At 34.4% G+C, this 20,974-nt stretch overlaps 1 protein-coding gene across 1 annotated transcript; it reads right to left on the bottom strand.

Moving 5' to 3' along the window:
• Positions 1-5,485: 5,485 nt before the first annotated feature.
• On the bottom strand, positions 5,486-8,423 carry LOC123884194 (subtilisin-like protease SBT1.5). Its single transcript, XM_045933237.1, has one exon. It carries the CDS (start codon positions 8,315-8,317, stop codon positions 5,957-5,959), a length of 2,361 nt encoding a protein of 786 aa, XP_045789193.1. The 5' UTR covers positions 8,318-8,423; the 3' UTR covers positions 5,486-5,956.
• Between the last annotated feature and the right edge of the window lie 12,551 nt (positions 8,424-20,974).

The following is a 20,974-nucleotide window of genomic DNA, read 5'->3' as shown; positions in this document are numbered from 1 at the left end:
GGACAAAGGGAGTATAAGTTAACTAAAAAAGAGAAATATTACATATGTAAATACATTTATTTATGTATGCTGTAAAGACAAAAATACTCAAATTTTGCCTAAATGTAGGAAACTATTACTTTAGGACATCTAAATCAAATGTTAACATACACCCTTAGGGCAGATGTTTAAGAGTCAAATGTAGCAGGATTTTCTTAAAACTTATGCATTTCACTTTTTAAATATTAAATATATTATATAGTATCATTTAATGTAAAACTACTATTTTTAAATACCTTGATATACGTACCTTTCGAGAAAGGATTATCTCCCGTTAGTTTTTCCTCCAGTTAAATCTGGACCACTTTTTTTCATTTTTTGCAGGCAGATCAAATCAATAAAAAAAGAGTAAAGGGTGCAGATTTGTACTGGAATCCCTCATGTGAGATTTTCACAGAAGAGGATAACACTTATACCTTAAAAAAGAGTAAGAATCCTCTTTATTTTCTAAAAGAAATGAAAATATCCGTTATAAACGAATGTCAAAGGAAGAAACTTTGAGACAATATATTTAGTGAAGGGAGCATATAAAGTGCTCATGAGGAATCAGAATAGGGATGCAAATTATGCAATAGATGTAACTAAAAGTGTGCGTCATAGTTTAGTAGCTAATATCTTTACACTATTTAACTTGGTAATCTATTATTATATGACTTTATTTTTTTTTCGAAGAAATATATGACTTTATTTTAATTTTGAATTTTTACCCTATATCATTTTACTCTAAGGGTATGTTTGGATGTGTGTGATTCTTTTGTGTCGATTCAATCTATTTTATTTGTTAATCTAGTTTCTTGGATTTTAATAGGTTTCTGGTAAGCTCTTCAAAGTCTCTCATATTTTTAAGGAGGAAAATGTTGTGTGATATATTCTAAATGTTTTAATCGACGGGATTTAATCTTTTATTTTGCTAAACCAAACGTTTTTAGTTAATGTTTCGTGTTGCCTTATTTTCAATTTTCTTAATGTTTATGTTTGTCAATTTAGATTAGTGTTCATTCAAAAGTTTGCTTATGCGATGAGAATGTCCAACCACATCATAGGTATATCCAACAATTCGAAAACCTTAATAATATAAAATTTCAATACAACTTCAATTGCGACGACTCTCCTTGTATATTGTAACTGCATCATTTTAATATTTTTCAAAAAATAAACATTTCAATCACACATGATTTATTTTAAAAATAATTTAATATATTGTTTAATTTATATAAAAGAAATAAGTCATTCCTTCAATTCCTCCAAAAATTATCCATCCAAACATTCCATAAAACTCTTGATCATACAATTATATATCAAATTATTTTACAGTTTTGTTAAGAAGATAAAAACAAAATACAAAGGGAACCTAATGATAAACACACGACAAAGCAACTTATAAAGAAAAAATAAAGAATTCCACTGTGATTGATGGAAAACCAATTTATATTCAAATTAAATGAACCTTTTTCCAGCTAAGATTCTTTGTTTAAAAATTACTAGCTTTGATTTAACTTTCATGATTTGAATTCCGTGTGTTTTGCCTGTCAATTTCAGATTTGAACTTTTGATGCATCATAATTTTAAGACCCTGCACATAAAGTTAACAAAACCTGCTCATATAATTGTTGATTTATTGGGATTCTTACAAAAGAACTGAGATAGCCAAAAGCTTACACGAGGACATAACTCATCAACTTTATTAATTTATTATTTTGTCTAGAAAAGCTTTATTCTTTGTTTTATCTATATATATGTCTCGAGTTGATTTCCTATTGTTTATTTTTTTTTTCATTATTAAATTTTTTAAATATTTTGGATGCATAAAAGATATGCAGACCAATTTTTTTTTTTGGTGAATAGATATGTAGACCAATTTAATGTTGTATTTTTATATTTATATTTTCAAAACTATATTCATACTCTTATTATCACATATATGTTGCAATTCATCAAAAATAAAAACATTGGTTTAAATTAGTTATTGTATTTGTTACTTTATATAATTAGCCTTTCAAATTTTAGAGGAAAGAATCTTGATAAGTAAAATTTAGTCAAAAATTGTTCCACCTAAGTTCATTAACCATTAAGCTTAATCACTTAGATAGTTTAAATTACTATATTAGTTATACATTAATTTATGAGTAAAATATTAATTTTTGGGTACATGTGTTATATATACAGTTATGCCTCAATTTTTTTAACAAGTTTCATGCCAATAGCTTAATAAACTTGCAGGTGTATGCGATTACCGTCATAATAATAAGAGTATCGGTCATAAATTCTAGTGAAGAAAAGAAGCATATAGTTTCTACATCTAGAAAATTGGCCAAAAAAAGTAGTAATTTGATGATGATTTGTTTATTTCGGATTTATAGAGATATGTTGTGAAATTTCACCAAAATATATTTCCAATCCTTTTCTTTTAAATAATCAAAGGTAAGATTGCATAATAGAAACCATATCACAAACCTTTTTTGTTGGGGTTGTTAGATAGAGAGTGAATCAGAAAGGATTGATGTCTGAGATTGAGAATGACAGAATGGGTGTGTGAGATGGGTCTCATAATAATAATAATAATAATAATTAATAATAATAATAATAATAATAATAATAAAGAATTAATTTGCCTCTTCTACTTCTTGCTCTTATGTTCCGATGTTTGTTAAGATTTACTTTGTTCCATTTATTTTAATTTTCTTTGTTCTTGGCTGATGTTGTTTGTCGAAGAATAGTAACCTCCGTCGAATTACCAGCGACAGCGAGGAGAGAGAGAAAGAAGATGCAGTGGAGAATTAAAGTTTGTTGAAGGAGTGATAAAGTGCAGAGAGGGTGTTCCATATTATCTTGAGTAAGCAAATAATCTAATGAGTAAAAATACTTGTGCACCGTGAAAGATATGAGTCACTCTTTGACGGTAGAACTCGCCCTTTCCATAGGCGGCTTCTAACATGAAATGCATCAAATTAAATGCACTCTTTTCTTCATATCCAAGCATTAAGTTATAAAAATACAAAAAAAAAAAAAAATAGTTCTAACAAACATTTAACTTATATAAACATTTAATTTATTTAATAATAGTACTACTAATATGCATATTTGAGTGCTATCAATGATCACGAAATAATGGATACATTTCAAACTCAGTTTTAATGTTGGAGGTTAGCTCGAAGTGGATTTGAAGAACGTGTGGGCGACGACATGTCATTTGCTTGGAAGTGGAGAAATATTGAGAAACATGATAATCATTTTGTTAGGACGAGTGCTCCAGCCATGGTGGTAGAGCTGTCAAAACGGGCTACCCGAACTTAAGCGGGCCGACACGGATGAACTTCGAGTTTTATCGACTTGGGCCAAAAGCCCATAATATTTTAAGGTCCAAGCCCTGCATTTATTCGGACATGGCGGGCCGACCCATAAAGACTAGTCCATTTTAACAGTTCTACATGGTGGTTATGGAAAATTAGCGTAACTATGTTCTTGCAGACAAGGCTCTATGTGTTGGTAGTGAAGGCAGGAAAGTTGAGAAGTTTATTAGTTGGAATTCTCCTCTGGTAGGATGGGTTAAAAGTTGAATACAGATGGGTCTTGTAGCGACTAGCAAGCTGTTGGGGAGTCTGGAGGAGCTCGGGAGAAACAATGGGCCAATACTCCAGGACCACAAGAGAGGGAGACGCCACATCCCAACCCAAAACCTTAAGGTGGTAGGTTAATGTGTCACCTCTCTTATAAATCCAACATTCTTCCCACACATAGGGAGACGCCACATCCCAACCCAAAACCTTAAGGTGTTAGGTTAATGAGTCACCTCTCTTATAAATCCAACATTCTTCCCACACATAGTCGATGTGAGACTTAAACACTCACACTTTAACCCAACATTCTCCCCAAGTGTGAGTTCCCCCACATACTATAGTTGATCCAAACCAGGATCCACACCTGCTCCCCCACCAAGCCGAACCTAGACTCTGATACCACTGTTGGGGAGTCTGGGGGAGCTCGGGAGAAACAATGGGTCAATGCTCCAGACCACAAGAGAGAGAGACGCCACATCCCGACCCAAAACCTTAAGGTGTTAGGTTAATGGGTCACCTCTCTTATAAATCCAACATTCTTCCCATACATAGTCGATGTGAGACTTAAACACTGACACTTGAAACCCAACACGAGGATGATTATTGGTTGTGGTGGTATCATTAGAGGAAGTGAGGATGAATAGGTAGGTGGTTTTGCAAATTCATTGGCCAAGGTAATGTGTATAGTTGTGAGGAGTGTTTGAAGGGCTAAGTATGCTAGAAGATTGAATTTTTGTTGTGTGGAGTTATATACATCACTTCAAATGGTTGCGAAAGTATTAGTGCGAGGTCTCTTGTTGAAAAGATTCGTCATTTAATTGAGTTGGATTGGAAAGTTGTGGTTCATCACTTGTATCGAGAAGTGAATCAATATTGGGTGTAACATGGTGGAAGGATGTGTCTTCTTTGATGTGTGTCCTAGTGATATTAGTCATGTATTTTTAACAGATGTGTGGGGATCGTCGCCTCTCATTTAATTCATGGATGTTTTGGGGGATCGTAACTCATACATAATTTTTTTCTAAAAAAGGTAAAATGAGATATATTACCACAACAGTCTCCTCAGCACAAGACGTAACTCATACATAATCAATGCGAAACCTAACCACTCATACTTGAAATCCGACAAATATATCTCTAACACTCTCAAAAAATTTGGTGACATAGGGTTCATTTCAAACTGATATCCACAACTCAAGATAATATTGTTAATAAAAAATAAATGTAATATCACGGTTTTGTTAAAAAATGCAATATCACCTTTTTTAGTAACCAAAAAAAATTATACACATGACATCTTTGACCATGTTGAAGGTTGAATTATGTGATGACTGCTCCTAGACATTTTTATATTATGAGTTTGTGTATATATAAATCATTGTTAATTTTTTCCCTCAAATTCGACACATTTAATTGTCAACCAAACTCAACAAATTAATCATCACATATGAAGAAGTCTCCAACTAATTTTAAATTGTTTCAATTCATTAACAACAACCCCACTAGTCAATAATAAATATGTCTTCAATATCATAAAATAAAAATATCTTCAAGATCATTATTTTAAAAACGTAGGGTATTCTTTTGACAAAAAAAAGTATGATATTCTCTGTCAATGTTGTTTTTGCATGGTCACAGACTCACAGTATATCATGTGATCATTACAAGATATAAGCAACAAAATAAAATAATTTCCAAATATATTTTGATGGATCTTTGTCCTATTTGTCACAGTCACAGTATCCACGCACCATTCTGTGAACTGTGAAGTAGTTAGTTACATTACAAACACAAAGTTTCTTTCTGCATAAAAACATTATCATCTTCTTTATTCACATGGGTTTACCATAATATTTGACTAAATATACCAAAAAAAGCATTCAACATAATTTACTCAAAAAGGAAAGGGATCTTTCCAATATACATGTTCTGTTCCAAACATAAGATTTGTTACATACATTCTTAATTTTACAACATCAAAGATATACATATATGAACTATGACCCCGACACATTGATACCAATAATAATAATAATAATTAAATAAAATGCATATTCAATGTAATCATGTGTCGGTATCGGATACCGACATGTGTTTGACACCAAAATGTTCGACACCAAGAAACGCCCAATTTGAATGGCGTTTGTGCTTCATTACTGCTTCCAAACTTTTTCTATTTTTATGAAACATTTTTCCCCTTCATATCATTTCTTACAACCAACCTTTCCACCACTTCTTAGAAATGAAATACCTGAAAAAACACATTCCCTAATCCTATTATACATATAGAGCTATTTTATCACAAGATGGGATAAAAGGCCAAAATTTCTAGACACACACATAAAAACCTCAAAAAAACACTAATCAAGAGGTTGCTGCATTGTCACAACCAAAGGACTTGTGACAATGTGTTTTCCATCAGACCAAATTATAGAACCACTCTTCACTAAAGAACTTCCAGGTGATAGCTTAACTTCCCTAGTTTGTACCCTAACAAGGAAATTCAATTTCTGACCAACCCTTCTAAAAGACAACTTATCTGGCTTCACAGTAACCACCATTCCCTCAGGTGGTTTAATTGTTACTTTATAAACTGAATTTGGGTCACCAACATTGGTCACAGTCCTAATAAAATGTGTAGACATTTTATGTTTACCATATTGTTGAAAAACAGCAGATAATGTTGGATAATTCAAGTTTCCAGAATGTCCAGCTTTTTTAGCACCACTACAATCAGCAATTTTCCTTGTGATCACTTTAATATTCTTGGTGGTGTAATTTGAGTTACACAAGAAATCAACATAATCATAGACTGAAATATCATAAACCAAACCAGGATCCAATGCTTTCTCTGGATGAACATGTCCAGCTCCGTAATCAAACACCGATGAAACGTTACCATTAGACTCATCCAACATTGGATCGCCCTTGTTATCGACAGTATACGCGGTGGTCATAAGAGCTGATTTGATAGCAGCTGGACTCCAATCAGGGTGAGCTGCTTTCAACAAAGCGGCTAAACCGGAAACATGAGGACAAGCCATCGATGTACCAGACAATATGTTGAATTCAGTCCTTCTATGATCAGAAGGAATACCAGAAGGTCCAACTCGATCGGGCCAAGCAGCTAGAATGTTTAAACCAGGTGCTATAACATCTGGTTTCAAAATCTCAGGCGATTCAGGGTTAGGCCCTCGGGCAGAAAACGATGCCACCACAGGAGCTGGCCTAACCCCAAGCCTAGTTCCCTTAAACACAATAGTCGCAGTTGGTAATGACCCGACCGACAATGACTTATGTGCAGCGATGTAACTCCTGATTACATCGCCGCCTATGGCACCAACCGCCGTAGCGGGCAACACATGGCAATCGGCTACTAACCCTTCACCATCAAACACACCATTAGCCAAAATCATTCCAATTCCACCTGCTTTTTTCACTACTTCACCTTTATCACCTCTTGAATTAATACCTCTATCACAAACAACAATTTTTCCCTTTACAAACTTAGAATCCAAAGAATTTTCCAAACAAAGTGAAGATGAATAACCATCACCACCTTCACCGCTGTGTTCGCCGTTGCTACCGGCATACACAATCGGGTACATCCGACCCGGAGTTAAACCCGGTCCACCATAGATACTAACTCCAGGTATAATCTTACCATTTCCAAGCTTCACATCAGCAGGAAAATCTCTGTCAATTGTCCCTGCACCGACAGTTGCAACCCAAGGAGCTACATTGGTAACAGTAAGTCCTCCCGGACCACCGTTACCGGCGGAGGCAGAAACAAAAACTCCGGCATGAGAAGCACCAAAAGCTCCGATAGCAATGACATCGAGATGATACGGCACAACAACACCACCGACACTGAGAGAAACCACGTCTACACCGTCAGCCACGGCGGCGTCAAACGCGGCAAGAATATCGGAATCAAAACAACCGCCGTTCCAACAAACTTTATAAACTGCTAAACGAGCTTTAGGAGCCATACCGGCGGCGACGCCTTTAGCATAACCTAAAGTAGACGCCGGAGAAACATACCTACCGGCGGCGATTGAAGCAGTGTGAGTTCCATGTCCATCGGAATCTCTAGCTGAACGATACTCATTCGTCTCATTCATCTTCCCGTTAGTAGCCTCATACCCGCCGGAAAAGTACTTCGCTCCGATTATCTTCCTATTACACGATGTCGCCGGAAAATCTTTTCCGGCGATACATTGTCCTTTCCATTTCGACGGAATCGGACCAAGCTCACGGTCATTAAAACTCTGTCTCTCCGGCCAGATTCCGGTATCAATAACTCCAATAACAAGATCCGACCCGAAATCAGTTTCATGGAGTAACCCAGTTCTGTCGGCGGTTTTTAACCCGAGAAATTGAGGTGAACGAGTTGTGTGAAGAGTTCGAATTTGTTCGGGTATTATAGTGATGACGTGGCTTAATGATTGAAGATTTGTTGCTTCTTGTTGTGTGAGTTTAGCTGAGAAACCGTGGAAAACGGTGTCGTATGTGTGGATGATTGTGTTTGGGGAAGTTGTTATTGATGAGAGTGAGGATTCGTACCAGTTTTTGTGAGATGGGAAAATGGACGGTTTGGATTCGTGTTGGATTTGGATTATGAAGGTTTGTTTGGTTTGTGATGATGAAAATGAAGGTGGTGGAAGTGTGAGAGTTGTAGTGAAGAAAAAGAGAATGATGAGAGATGGAAATGGAGACATTTTTGTGAGTGGATGGATGGATGGATTGTTTTGGTTTGAAGAAAATTTAAAGAAGATAAAGTAGATTTGAGTGCATGTGTGTGAGAGTGAGAGTGAGAGTGAGAGTGAGAGTAAGAATAATAGTGAGAGTGTTTAAGTAGGGAGATGGATCCAACACAAACACTTTTTGTGCATTCAAGTTGCAATCAGAAGCTCTCAACCGTTTGATCAATATGATGTGGTGTTTCATAAGTCTCTAGATATAGTATTTTCTACGTCTCAAAATAAATGTAGTTTTACCCCCTATTTTAAATAAATCGGAATTTTATCCCCCCATTTCACTAAAACGGTAATTAATCTCTCTATGTAACTTCAAATTTAGTGGAGTTTGATTCTGTGAAAAGTTAACCCGATTACAGTCATTTTGGTATCAATTTGGTAAATTATTGATCAAAATTGAGTTCTGTGCGAAGCTTTGAAGTTGAGGCTCAGAAGCAAACTGGTACCTCAATTTTGGTAACTCAATTTTGAAAATATAGATTCATCTAAGTTAAATTTTTTAAAATATAAATATTTTGATTTTAAACTTTAGATTGTTTAATCAAGATCGAACGATTGTGATTATTTCGACTGCGTACGGTCACACGTACTAACTGCACCCAATCCACATATGTGAAAGTAGCATGAGTGGAGGAGGAAATGTTACTTCTGTGCCTAAATAGAAGACTCATTTTAGAGAGAATCATGATTCGATCCTTCTATAAAACTCATTTATATTTGTTCCTATTTATAAGATTTCTTTCAAATTTTTAATAGCATTAACTATTTATTTTTTAACGTACCCTTAATTAAAGTACACCTTTTATTACAGTTAATAATAAATAGTCTAATTCACCAAAAAAAAGAAAGTCTAAAAAAAATTTGAACTCGTTCTCTCTTAATTAAATGATAAAATTATAAAAATAATGTTATTGGTCAAGAAATTTAATACCTATGTGATTTTTTCAATGAGACCTTATATTTAGAGACAAATATAGTATCATTATTTTTGTTTGTTTTTTTAATCGAGAAACTTATGTGGAATTGTTAATTGCATTAAAAAAAAATAAAAGGAGTCTTGCACACTAAACGTCTTTCATTGATTAAGGACTTGCCTGACATGAATATCTTGCGGATAGATAAAAGATATTTCCTCCGTCCCAAAATATAAGTAAAATTTAGTGTATTTGGTCCAAATTTTGAACCAAATACATCAGGTTTGTTTGACACATTTTTACTTATATTTTGGGATGGAGAGAATATATCAATTTTATAAAAGATAAAAAAAATAAAGACAGGTATGATTATTGAAAGGCTAAAGCTAGTGTAAAAATTAAATGGTGTTTATAATGGTGAGATATGCAAGGTGTAAAGACAGATGTGGTACTGTAGCAGTAGTAGGAAAACAGTGAGGTGGAGTTCTGTTGTGAATGTGTTAGCTGGTAGTTGGTGGATTTGAAAAATAAATCATTTTCCAATTAACTCTAAATAGTGATTTTTGTAGGAATTCTACAATTCCTTTTACATTTATAATAATTTGTGTACCTTTTAATATATAATATATAATATTTGTTTGTTTATTGAGAAATGTGGGAGAATCTTTATTTTATATCCCACAGTCTCAGTAAGCGCTATTGTAGTATTGTTACAGTGTCAAGAAAGAGTGTGCTCGTGTTTTTTCTGCATAAACAGAAAGTAGAAAACATGTGTGGTACCGATTCTTTGTCATGTCTCAGTAAAAATTAAAATACAATCCAGCTGTTCAGATAACAATGGTACATTTTAAAAATACTACTAGTTGAGAGGTAAAAGTTAAAAGTGTCCTCAAAATATCAGTGAATATATTTGTAAAAATAGTGTTATTAGAAATATAATGTGAATGTTATTGAAATGTGTCAAATGTTATATACTTATATTTTTGATGACAGTCAGTCATTTAAGTATTTTTAAGTATTATTTTATATTATTTTAATTAGTTTTTAGTAATAAGTTATGGTCAAAGAAAAGAATATTTGAAGAAATTGACATAGCGAAAGTTTAAAGACTAAAGGCAAAAAGAAGAAAAAGACTTAGAAAAAATATGAAGTTTGTTTTTAAATCACAGCTCAAGCCACTGTTTTTCTCGCATCTCGGCACAATTTCATCGTGGCGCGATTCTTCACTTGGATTTGGATGTGACGTCATCAATATGTCAGCATGATGAAATCTAGCCCTTTAATCACACGCCACCTATGCAACTAACCACACAATTCATATGGATGATTACACGTGTTACAGGGGCACAATTTATTCCTTCCTAAGCATATAAATAGGGCTTTATTAACAAAAGGGGGATATCTCGCAAACGCAGACCAGAGGACGAAAAGCGGAATACGGCTGTGACCTAGAGACAAGGAATTGCACCATTGGAGTCTTTATTCAAAGGTGTTTTTTTTATCATTAATTCATGTATAATTTTCTTAGCACTATTGTTATGTCAATTATTATTATGAGTAACTAATCTCATCAGATTAGGAATTATAGATGATTCTCTTTGAAACTATCTGAGCCATGTAACTACGTGTTCTAGTTTATTCAATGAAAACTTATAATTATTCAGTTAATCTCGTGTTTATTGTTTTTCGTTAATTGATCACTTTTGAATTGATTTTAAGTTATAAATCACTATTGACCCTAGGGTTTATACTGGAACTAGATTAATTGTTTGTCAATCGTAATTGCTATAGGAATATAGAATTAATTGGCATGATTGTTAATATAACGTTCGTTAAAGCTTTTGATAATATTAGTTTCGCCTAAGGAATTAGGGTACTTTATTTGATAAATGGGATCGATGAGCCAAGGAATTGGACTTGATCTATTTTGTTATATTGTCGTAATTATAAGAATTTCATTGTTGAGGGCTAGAACCTAGAGTACCAGATAGGGACAAAGAGAGGATTCAAAATAATTCCTAATCGTCTTTCTCTCATAAAAGTTTACGTTTCTACTTTCTTGCAATTTTAATTATTGTCATTGTTACTACAAATCAATCTGAAAACCCCCCTTTGCAATTTATTTATTAATCCTAATTTAATTTAATTGTCTAGTTGAAAATAAGAACAATCCCTGTGGATACGAATCTTATAAATTTTATTACTTAACGACGAATTTAGTACACTTGCTAAAATTGTCATCAAGTTTTTGGCGCCGTTGCCGGGGATTGTTGATTAATTTCAACAAGGCAATTTCGTTTTATTTAGGATTTACTTATTTTTACTTTTTAAAAAAAAAAAAAAAATCATACTTTATTTATTCATATTGAACAGTGCTATTGAGGTATTTTCTTGTTGTTTATGCGAGGTAAAAAAGTTGCAACAGAGCTTCTTTTTGATTCTGAAATCGAGAAGACTGCAAAGGCGAACAGGAAAGCAGTACGGTTAGCACGGTTAGCGGAGCAAGAGCTGACTAAAGTATCAAAAGGAATTCCATCAGACACCGGTTCTCAGTTTGAAGAAGAAGGCACGATGGCCGATGACCCACCACCGCCGCCTAGGCGTACCATGGGAGATTACTGTCGCAGAACTGATACAGGGCAAATTTCTATGGGGTTCCAACCGGCGAATCCTGTGACTTTCGACATCAAGAATACGGTTCTCACCGGGCTAAGGGATAATCAATTTGATGGAAGTGCAATCAGAGATCCATGGGCTCATCTAGAGCGTTTTTATGAGACATGCACCATGTGTCGTCCTGACGGGTACACTGATAGTTAGATTAAACTCAGGCTGTTTGGGTTTACTTTGATTGGAAGAGCAAAAGACTGGTTGCAGTGCATTCCGAGTGGCACTATTAACAATTGGAAAGAGCTCGAAGATAAATTTTTGGAGCGTTTCTTTACTAACGACATGTTTCTGGCTAGAAAAGCTGACATTACTGGGTTTGAACAGGGAGAATCAGAGTCCTTGTTCGAAGCCTATGAACGTTTCAAACTTTTATTAAGGAAATGTCCGAATCACTCTTTGGACAATATGGAGCAAATGCAGATATTTATCAGAGGTCTGAGAATGCAATCAAGAATTCTAATAGATGCTTCAGCTGGAGGCACAATTAGACACAAAAATGAGGATGAAGTCAGAGAACTAGTGGAGAATATGTGCATGAATGAATATCGTTCCAAGAGCGAGAGGGATCCTAAAAAGAGAGGAGTATTCGAGGTTGACACAAACACAGCTTTACTAGCCCAGATCGAGATGTTAAACAAAAAGTTGGCTGCTAAGACTTTAGTGGAGGCGAATGTTAGTCAGGTTCAAGAAGTCAGATGTGATTTTTGCCACGGGCCACATGCTAATGGAATGTGTTCACTAGAAGCCGAATCAGAAGAAGCTAATTATGCCGGAGGATATCAGAAAAATAACCCTTATTCCAACACGTACAACCCAGGTTGGAAAGACCACCCTAATCTGCAATGGGGTAATCAAGGAAGTTCTTCTCAAGGTAACTCTCAAAATCCACCTGCTAGAAAACCATCTCCCTTGGAAGAAACAATTAATAAGTTCATGCAGATGACTCAAAGTAACTTCGAAGCCATGAGAGCCAGTCAAGAAACATCCAACAGAAATCATGAGGCTTCCATCCGAAATCTTGAAACACAAATTGGGCAAATATCAAAACAGGTGGCTGCTCAATCAAGTGGGGGATTTGCGGGAAACACTTTAGACAATCCGAAAAATGAGAGTTGTAAGGCTATAGAGTTGAGAAGTAGAGTTGTGCCATCTGTAGTGGACACTAAGAGAGAAAATAAAAAAAAGGTGGAAGTAGAAAACAAAAGTGAGGGTGAGGGAGAAGTTGAAAATGAGTGGTTGATTGTAGATGAGGTTGAAGTTGAAAATGAGAGAGTTGAGGAAGAAAAAAGTGAGAATGGGGTTAAGGGAACTAGTGAGGGAGAAGTTGAAAAGAAAGAAAAATTAATTGATGAAGGTTCTATTCTTAGAAAAACCAAGAAACAAATTCTTGAAGACTGCGGTAAGGAGCAAGTCATTCCCCCTTATGTCAAATTGCCATACCCCCATTTGAAGAAAAAGAAAGACAAGGAAGAGGGTCAATTTAAAAAATTCATGGAGATGTTTACAAAGTTACAGGTTAATGTTCCCTTTAGTGAGGCATTGGAACAGATGCCAGTTTACGCAAAGTTTATGAAAGATCTCTTGTCCGGAAAAAGGAAGCTGAAGGATGATGAAAACATTGCCTTGTCAGAAGAGTGTAGTGCTATTCTCCAAAGAAAGCTACCACCTAAATTGAAAGATCCTGGTAGTTTTACTATTCCATGTTCCATTGGTGAATTGAAAATTGGAAGGGCTTTATGCGACTTGGGGGCAAGCATCAACCTGATGCCGTTGTCCATGATGAAGAAATTAAAGTGTGGAGAACCGAAGCCAACAAGAATGACACTGACATTGGCTGATCGATCTGTTACATACCCTTATGGGGTACTAGAAGATGTGTTGGTTAAGGTAAATGACTTGCTCTTTCCAGCTGACTTTGTTATACTTGATATGGATGAGGACTCCGAGGTACCGTTGTTGTTGGGAAGACCTTTCTTGGCTACTGGTAGGGCACTTATTGATGTTGAGCTAGGGGAGTTGATGTTGAGATTTCAAGATGAACAGGTTATTTTCAATGTGTTTGAAGCTATGCGTCATCAAAACGAAAATCCTCAATGTTATCGGGTTGATGTTATTGAAAATATTGTTGAAGAAACCTCTCGAGTTGAGAAACCAGTTTTACCGATGGAAAATGTGATCGTTAACTCAATTACGTTAGTTGACAAAGGCCAAGAAAAGGAGATTGAAGAGTGTGTGCGTCAGTTAGAAGCCTTGGAAGTTGAGAAAGTGCAAAAGAAAATAGAGGATCTTAATGTTACAAGGTCGGGTGATTCAAAAGAAGAGACATCAACACCATCTGCACCTGAGCTGAAGGAGTTACCAACACACCTCAAATATGTCTTTTTAAGCGAAAAATCTATGCATCCCGCTATCATCAGTAGTTCCTTGAATGCTTTGGAAGAAGAAAAACTCCTAAGAGTGCTTAGAGAAAATAAAAAAGCACTCGGGTGGAGCATATCTGACTTGAAGGGAATCAGTCCAGCCTACTGCATGCACAAGATCAAGTTAGAAGAGGAATTTAAACCTGTCGTCCAACCACAACGGCGACTGAATCCAACCATGAAAGATGTTGTGAAGAAAGAGGTTACAAAGTTGCTTGAAGCAGGGATGATCTATCCCATATCAGACAGTTCATGGGTAAGTCCGGTACATGTAGTCCCTAAAAAGGGAGGAATGACAGTCATCAGGAATGAAAAGAACGAGTTGATTCCAACTCGTACAGTTACTGGGTGGCGCATGTGCATAGACTACAGGAGGTTGAATCAAGCAACAAGGAAGGATCACTTTCCTTTACCTTATATGGATCAAATGTTAGAGAGGCTGGCTGGTCAAGCCTTTTATTACTTCTTAGACGGCTACTCTGGCTACAATCAAATAGCTGTAGACCCGGCAGATCAAGAGAAAACAGCTTTCACATGTCCATACGGAGTATTTGCTTACCGGAGAATGCCTTTCGGCTTATGCAATGCTCCCGCTACTTTTCAAAGGTGCATGTTTTCTATCTTTTCTGATATGATTGAAAATTCCATTGAGATTTTTATGGATGACTTTTCTGTGTTTGGTAAAAGCTTTGATATTTGTCTTGCCTACTTAGATGTTGTTTTGAAGAGATGTGTCGACACTAATTTAGTTTTAAATTGGGAAAAGTGTCATTTTATGGTTACCGAAGGAATAGTGTTAGGACACAAAATCTCTTCAAAAGGCATAGAAGTGGATAAAACAAAAATTGAAGTTATAGAAAAATTACCACCTCCGATTAATGTGAAAGGAGTGAGGAGTTTTTTAGGCCACGCCGTTTCTATCGACGTTTCATAAAGGACTTCTCAAAAATTGCTAAACCTTTGTGCAATCTCCTTGTGAAAGAGAATGATTTTAAATTTGATGATGAATGCTTGAATTCTTTTTCCATTATTAAAAATAAGTTGGTCACCGCGCCCGTAATCACAGCCCCTAATTGGGAATTACCTTTTGAACTTATGTGTGATGCCAGTGATTACGCGGTTGGAGCAGTGCTTGGCCAACGACTGTTGCTAACTCAAGGAAAGATTGGGCAAAGAAGCTAGATGATGCGCTTTGGGCGTATAGGACTGCATTCAAGACTCATCTTGGGTTGTCACCATATCAGTTGGTGTATGGAAAAACATGTCATTTACCGGTGGAGTTAGAACACAAGGCCTATTGGGCGGTAAAATTTCTAAATTTTGATGAAAAAGCGGCAGGTAGGAAGAGGTTGCTGAAGTTGAACGAGTTGGAAGAGATGAGGCTGCAAGCTTATGAAAATGCAGTCATTTACAAGGAGAGGACCAAGAGGTATCATGATAAAAAATTGGTTAGAAAAGAGTTTTACCCGGGACAAAGTGTATTGTTATTTAATTCGAAATTGAAACTCTTTCCCGGTAAACTCAAATCTAAATGGTCAGGACCATATATGATCAAAGAAGTTTTTTCTCATGGAGCGGTAGAATTAGAAGAGCCATTATCGAAGAGGACATTTAAAGTAAATGGCCAAAGAATTAAGCTCTACAACGGAGGCGAGATTCCTACTGAGAGGGTCTCATTGGTACTGAATGACCTTTAAGGTCAGCATTAGTCAAGCTAGTGACGGTAAAGAAGCGCTTGATGGGAGGCAACCCATCCGGTATGTTTTATTTCAGTCTTTATTTTTAGAAAAAAAAAAACAAAAAAAAAGGGGAAAAAGAAAAAAGAACAAAAAAGATACTATCAATGATGTCATTTGCTAACAATCCCTTGTGTTTCATCTTTCTGTTGTCTTGTTTATTATCAAGTTTAATATTTTTATGTCTTTTCAGAATTGTCAGTGTGTTAATACCTGAATTTGCATGATGAAAATCTCTTAGACTTGCACATAAAAGAATAACAGACGTGTGACTGCTCATGAAAGTGCGATGGTTAAAGAGACAAAGAGATGAATTGGAAAGATGGAGTTTTGCACGGTGTACTAGTTCAATCTTCAGATACCTCAGCTGGTGAGCATATTGAGCCAAATAAATTCCACGGTATACTTTTTCTTTCACATCTTATGAGTGAATCCATGCTTTGTATATTTTCTAGAACTTGCAACTATTCTCTACTGTTGATTGGTTTTGCATTTACACACATAGAGGCATATTTGTTTGGTACTCTGAGCCTTTTCAAGCTACCCTGTTTATTATTTATCCGTTGCTAAACCATTTTGAGCCTAAAAAAAAAATCCCTTTTCTTTCGGTGACATACCAAATTATAAGCCTTTTAGACCTGAAATTTTTTATCTGTTTTCCCTCTTTGGAGTTTGGTAGAAGCTTTAAACTTTCTTGTCATGGCATCATTTTAAGTTTGGGGTTGCTTTTGGAATTAGCAACATCTTAAGTTTGGAGTAGGGGTACTAGAGAACAAAAAAAAAAAATAATAAAAAATGATAATAATAACAAGAGACTCACAAAAATAATTGAGTTTTCTTAAAAAATAAAGAGCCATTAATCATGAAAAATAGTGGCATCTACAAAAAAAAAAAAAGAGAAAAAAAATTGAAAGATAAGTTCTCTAGGTACCTTATTAACAATGAATTGAGTCCTGGTAATGGTAATGCTTCAACAAGGAATAATAGTGGATACCTAACTCCAATTTAGCCTACTTTTCCTAAAATTATCCCACCATTTACCCAAGCCAAGTTATAACCCTCAAGACCTCAAAAAATGTGTGTGATGTATTTACTTTGATTGACGTTTAGAATTTTTTCAAGCTTATGGTAAAATAGCATTTGCATGTTGATGGAGTGAATACCCTGTAAAAAATTGAGTGAATTAGTGAGTGAGAGATAAGGTTGAACTTTGTACATTGTGTGGAACGGTCATTGGACCAAATTTGATTCAAGTCTTGGAAGCCAAAGTGTTGATTGAGCAGGATCACTGAAGTTAACACCGGTGGTTCTATTGCTGGATGAAGATAAAAAAGTTTGTGGGATTTTTATCATTCAAATTAATTTGTTAATTCACTAACAATTTTGTTTTGACAGACATGTCACTTGAGGACAAGTAACAGTTCAAGTTTGGGGTTGTGATGACAGTCAGTCATTTAAGTATTTTTAAGTATTATTTTATATTATTTTAATTAGTTTTTAGTAATAAGTCATGGTCAAAGAGAAGAATATTTGAAGAAATTGACATAGCGAAAGTTTAAAGACTAAAGGCAAAAAGAAGAAAAAGACTTAGAAAAAATATGAAGTTTGTTTTTAAATCACAGCTCAAGCCACTGTTTTTCTAGCATCTCGGCACAATTTCATCGTGGCGCGATTCTTCACTTGGATTTGGATGTGACGTCATCAATATGTCAGCATGATGAAATCTAGCCCTTTAATCACACGCCACCTATGCAACTAACCACACAATTCATATGGATGATTACACGTGTTACAGGGGCACAATTTATTCCTTCCTAAGCATATAAATAGGGCTTTATTAACAAAAGGGGATATCTCGCAAACGCAGACCAGAGGACGAAAAGCGGAATACGGCTGTGACCTAGAGACAAGGAATTGCACCATTGGAGTCTTTATTCAAAGGTGTTTTTTTTATCATTAATTCATGTATAATTTTCTTAGCACTATTGTTATGTCAATTATTATTATGAGTAACTAATCTCATCAGATTAGGAATTATAGATGATTCTCTTTGAAACTATCTGAGCCAAGTAACTACGTGTTCTAGTTTATTCAATGAAAACTTATAATTATTCAGTTAATCTCGTGTTTATTGCTTTTCGTTAATTGATCACTTTCGAATTGATTTTGAGTTATAAATCACTATTGACCCTAGGGTTTATACTGGAACTAGATTAATTGTTTGTCAATCGTAATTGCTATAGGAATATAGAATTAATTGGCATGATTGTTAATATAACGTTCGTTAAAGCTTTTGATAATATTAGTTTCGCCTAAGGAATTAGGGTACTTTATTTGATAAATGGGATCGATGAGCCAAAGAATTGGACTTGATCTATTTTGTTATATTGTCGTAATTATAAGAATTTCATTGTTGAGGGCTAGAACCTAGAGTACCAGATAGGGACAAAGAGAGGATTCAAAATAATTCCTATTCGTCTTTCTCTCATAAAAGTTTACGTTTCTACTTTCTTGCAATTTTAATTATTGTCATTGTTACTACAAATCAATCTGAAAACCCCCCTTTGCAATTTATTTATTAATCCTAATTTAATTTAATTGTCTGGTTGAAAATAAGAACAATCCCTGTGGATACGAATCTTATAAATTTTATTACTTAACGACGAATTTAGTACACTTGCTAAAATTGTCATCAAGTTTTAAGCACATAACAATTAAGTAACAAATATAGATGACGAGCTGACTCCATAAAACAAACACGCAAAATGAACACGAGATAACACTATAGGATCAACAATTATCGTTTGTCTAAGAAAATTTTGTCGGTTTAGAATCCTATCCTGGATGGAAAACATCTATTCGATCAGTTCATTTTCGAATTTCGATAGAATAACTTGTAAAATTATTGTATTTTTGTTTTAGTCTATTTATCGAGTGCGTTGATAAAAAAAGATCTATCTAGCGCATAATTATATATACATGCTGAGACTCTTCCTAAGTAATCATTTTATCAAACTTTGCCAATGACATGGAAGAGTTTTATTAATGTGTTTGATTTGATTTTGGCTGAGATTATTGTAAAGCTGAACACAAGCCATCTAACTTGGTGGTTACTTGCATTCCAAGCCATCTAACTTCCATAACTAATTTGTTACATAGTTTGTTAGGATTAGTTTCATTTTGTAACCACCAATTAGTTAGTCAGAAGCTGATCATCACTTTCTATAAATAGATTATTCACATTGTAAGATAATCACTTTTGTGGTTAATGCATTTTCTCTACTAGCTTTAGGCTCAAGTCGCGCCTAAGCTTTGTGCACAGTTTTGCTATATGCATTTTATTCCTCCTAGTTGTTCAACAATGATGTTTGAGTGTTTCATCTTATCTTTTCACAAATATTAAGATTTCTTTTGGATAATTTGGCATTCCTGTCATAAGATTCAATTTATATATGAAGTTTTATCCTTAGTTTCTACTGACGGTTCCATTTCAAATTGGATTTTAAATGGCCATCCTAATAATATTGAAAACATTATTCAAGTTGATTGGCTATCCTCTTTTACAGGGGCGATTTTGCCGCCTGGCGAGCCGGGGCACGCGCCCGGGCTCGGCATATATATATATATTTTAGGGTCCTTATTTTAATATGAAAATTCGAAAGTTAGTTTTAATATATATATCAGTTAAGCTATTTCTATGTAGCCAAGCACACGTTGGCCCAGTGGTCAAACTTTTAGTTAAGCATGTAGAGGGCTTGTGTTCAACTCCCAGTTTTGCCTTTATTTTTTACCTTTTTGTTTTTTCACTTCATTTTCTTTTATTTGTTTACTAGCAGGACACCCGTGCGTCCGCACGGGAGTCGCGGCGTTGCCGCTCCTCACTTGGTAAGATGAAAGGATATAATATTTGATAAAAAAATAGAAAAAGAACAATGGTAAAACCATCACAAAAAAACTTTAGGTCTCCGTATTAATTTAGGAATATAAATATAGATAATGTAGAAATTATGAAGAAAAAAAATAGGCTACCTTATTAATATATTAGTAAAAACATAGGTGTTGAAAAATCACAAAAAAAACTTATGTCCATGTATTAATATATGAGTATAAATATAGTCCCGTAAAAATTATTAAAAAATAGGCAATCATATTAAAATGTTAGTGAAAATATAGGATAGTTCTCGCCATAGTCATCAAAATAATTAGGTCAGCGTATTAAATGTATAACCAGAAAAATTGTAAAAAAAATAGACAACTTAATTTTTATTTTATTTTTGTTTCAAACAACTTAATTAATATATAATTAAAAGTATAAGTCCCGTAGAAACCACACAAACAAAAAAGTTTCCATATTAATATATGAATTTAAATATAGGTCCCGCAGATGTTATAAAAGAATGGGCAAACTTATTAATATGACTATATGAGTAAAACACATAGGTCCCCATGTACCAAAAAAAACAACACATAGGTCCTCAGAAATCACACAAAAGATTAGGATCTCGTATTAATATATAATTATAAATATAGGTCTAAAAAAAATAGTAAAAAATTGAAAACTTCACATGATAACATAAAATAGTAATTTATTGGGAAGTAGATTAAAAGATTAAAAATATAGAAAGATATAATATTTGGTAAAAAAATAGAAAAAGAACAATGGTAAAACTATCACAATGTCTCCGTATTAATATTTGAATATAAATGATAATGTAGAAATTATGGAAAAATAGGTTACCTTATTAATATATTAGTAAAAACAAAGGCCTTGTAAAAACCACCAAAAAATTAGGTCTCTATTAAATATATGAGTATAAATATATCCTTTTAAAATTATTAAAAATAGGTAACCTTGTTAATATGTTAGTGAAAATATAG

The sequence above is a fragment of the Trifolium pratense genome, linkage group LG5 (genome assembly GCF_020283565.1).
Source record: "Trifolium pratense cultivar HEN17-A07 linkage group LG5, ARS_RC_1.1, whole genome shotgun sequence".
NCBI lineage: Eukaryota > Viridiplantae > Streptophyta > Magnoliopsida > Fabales > Fabaceae > Trifolium > Trifolium pratense.
Note: the sequence above shows the minus strand (reverse complement) of the source record. Positions and strands in the feature narration are given on the sequence as shown.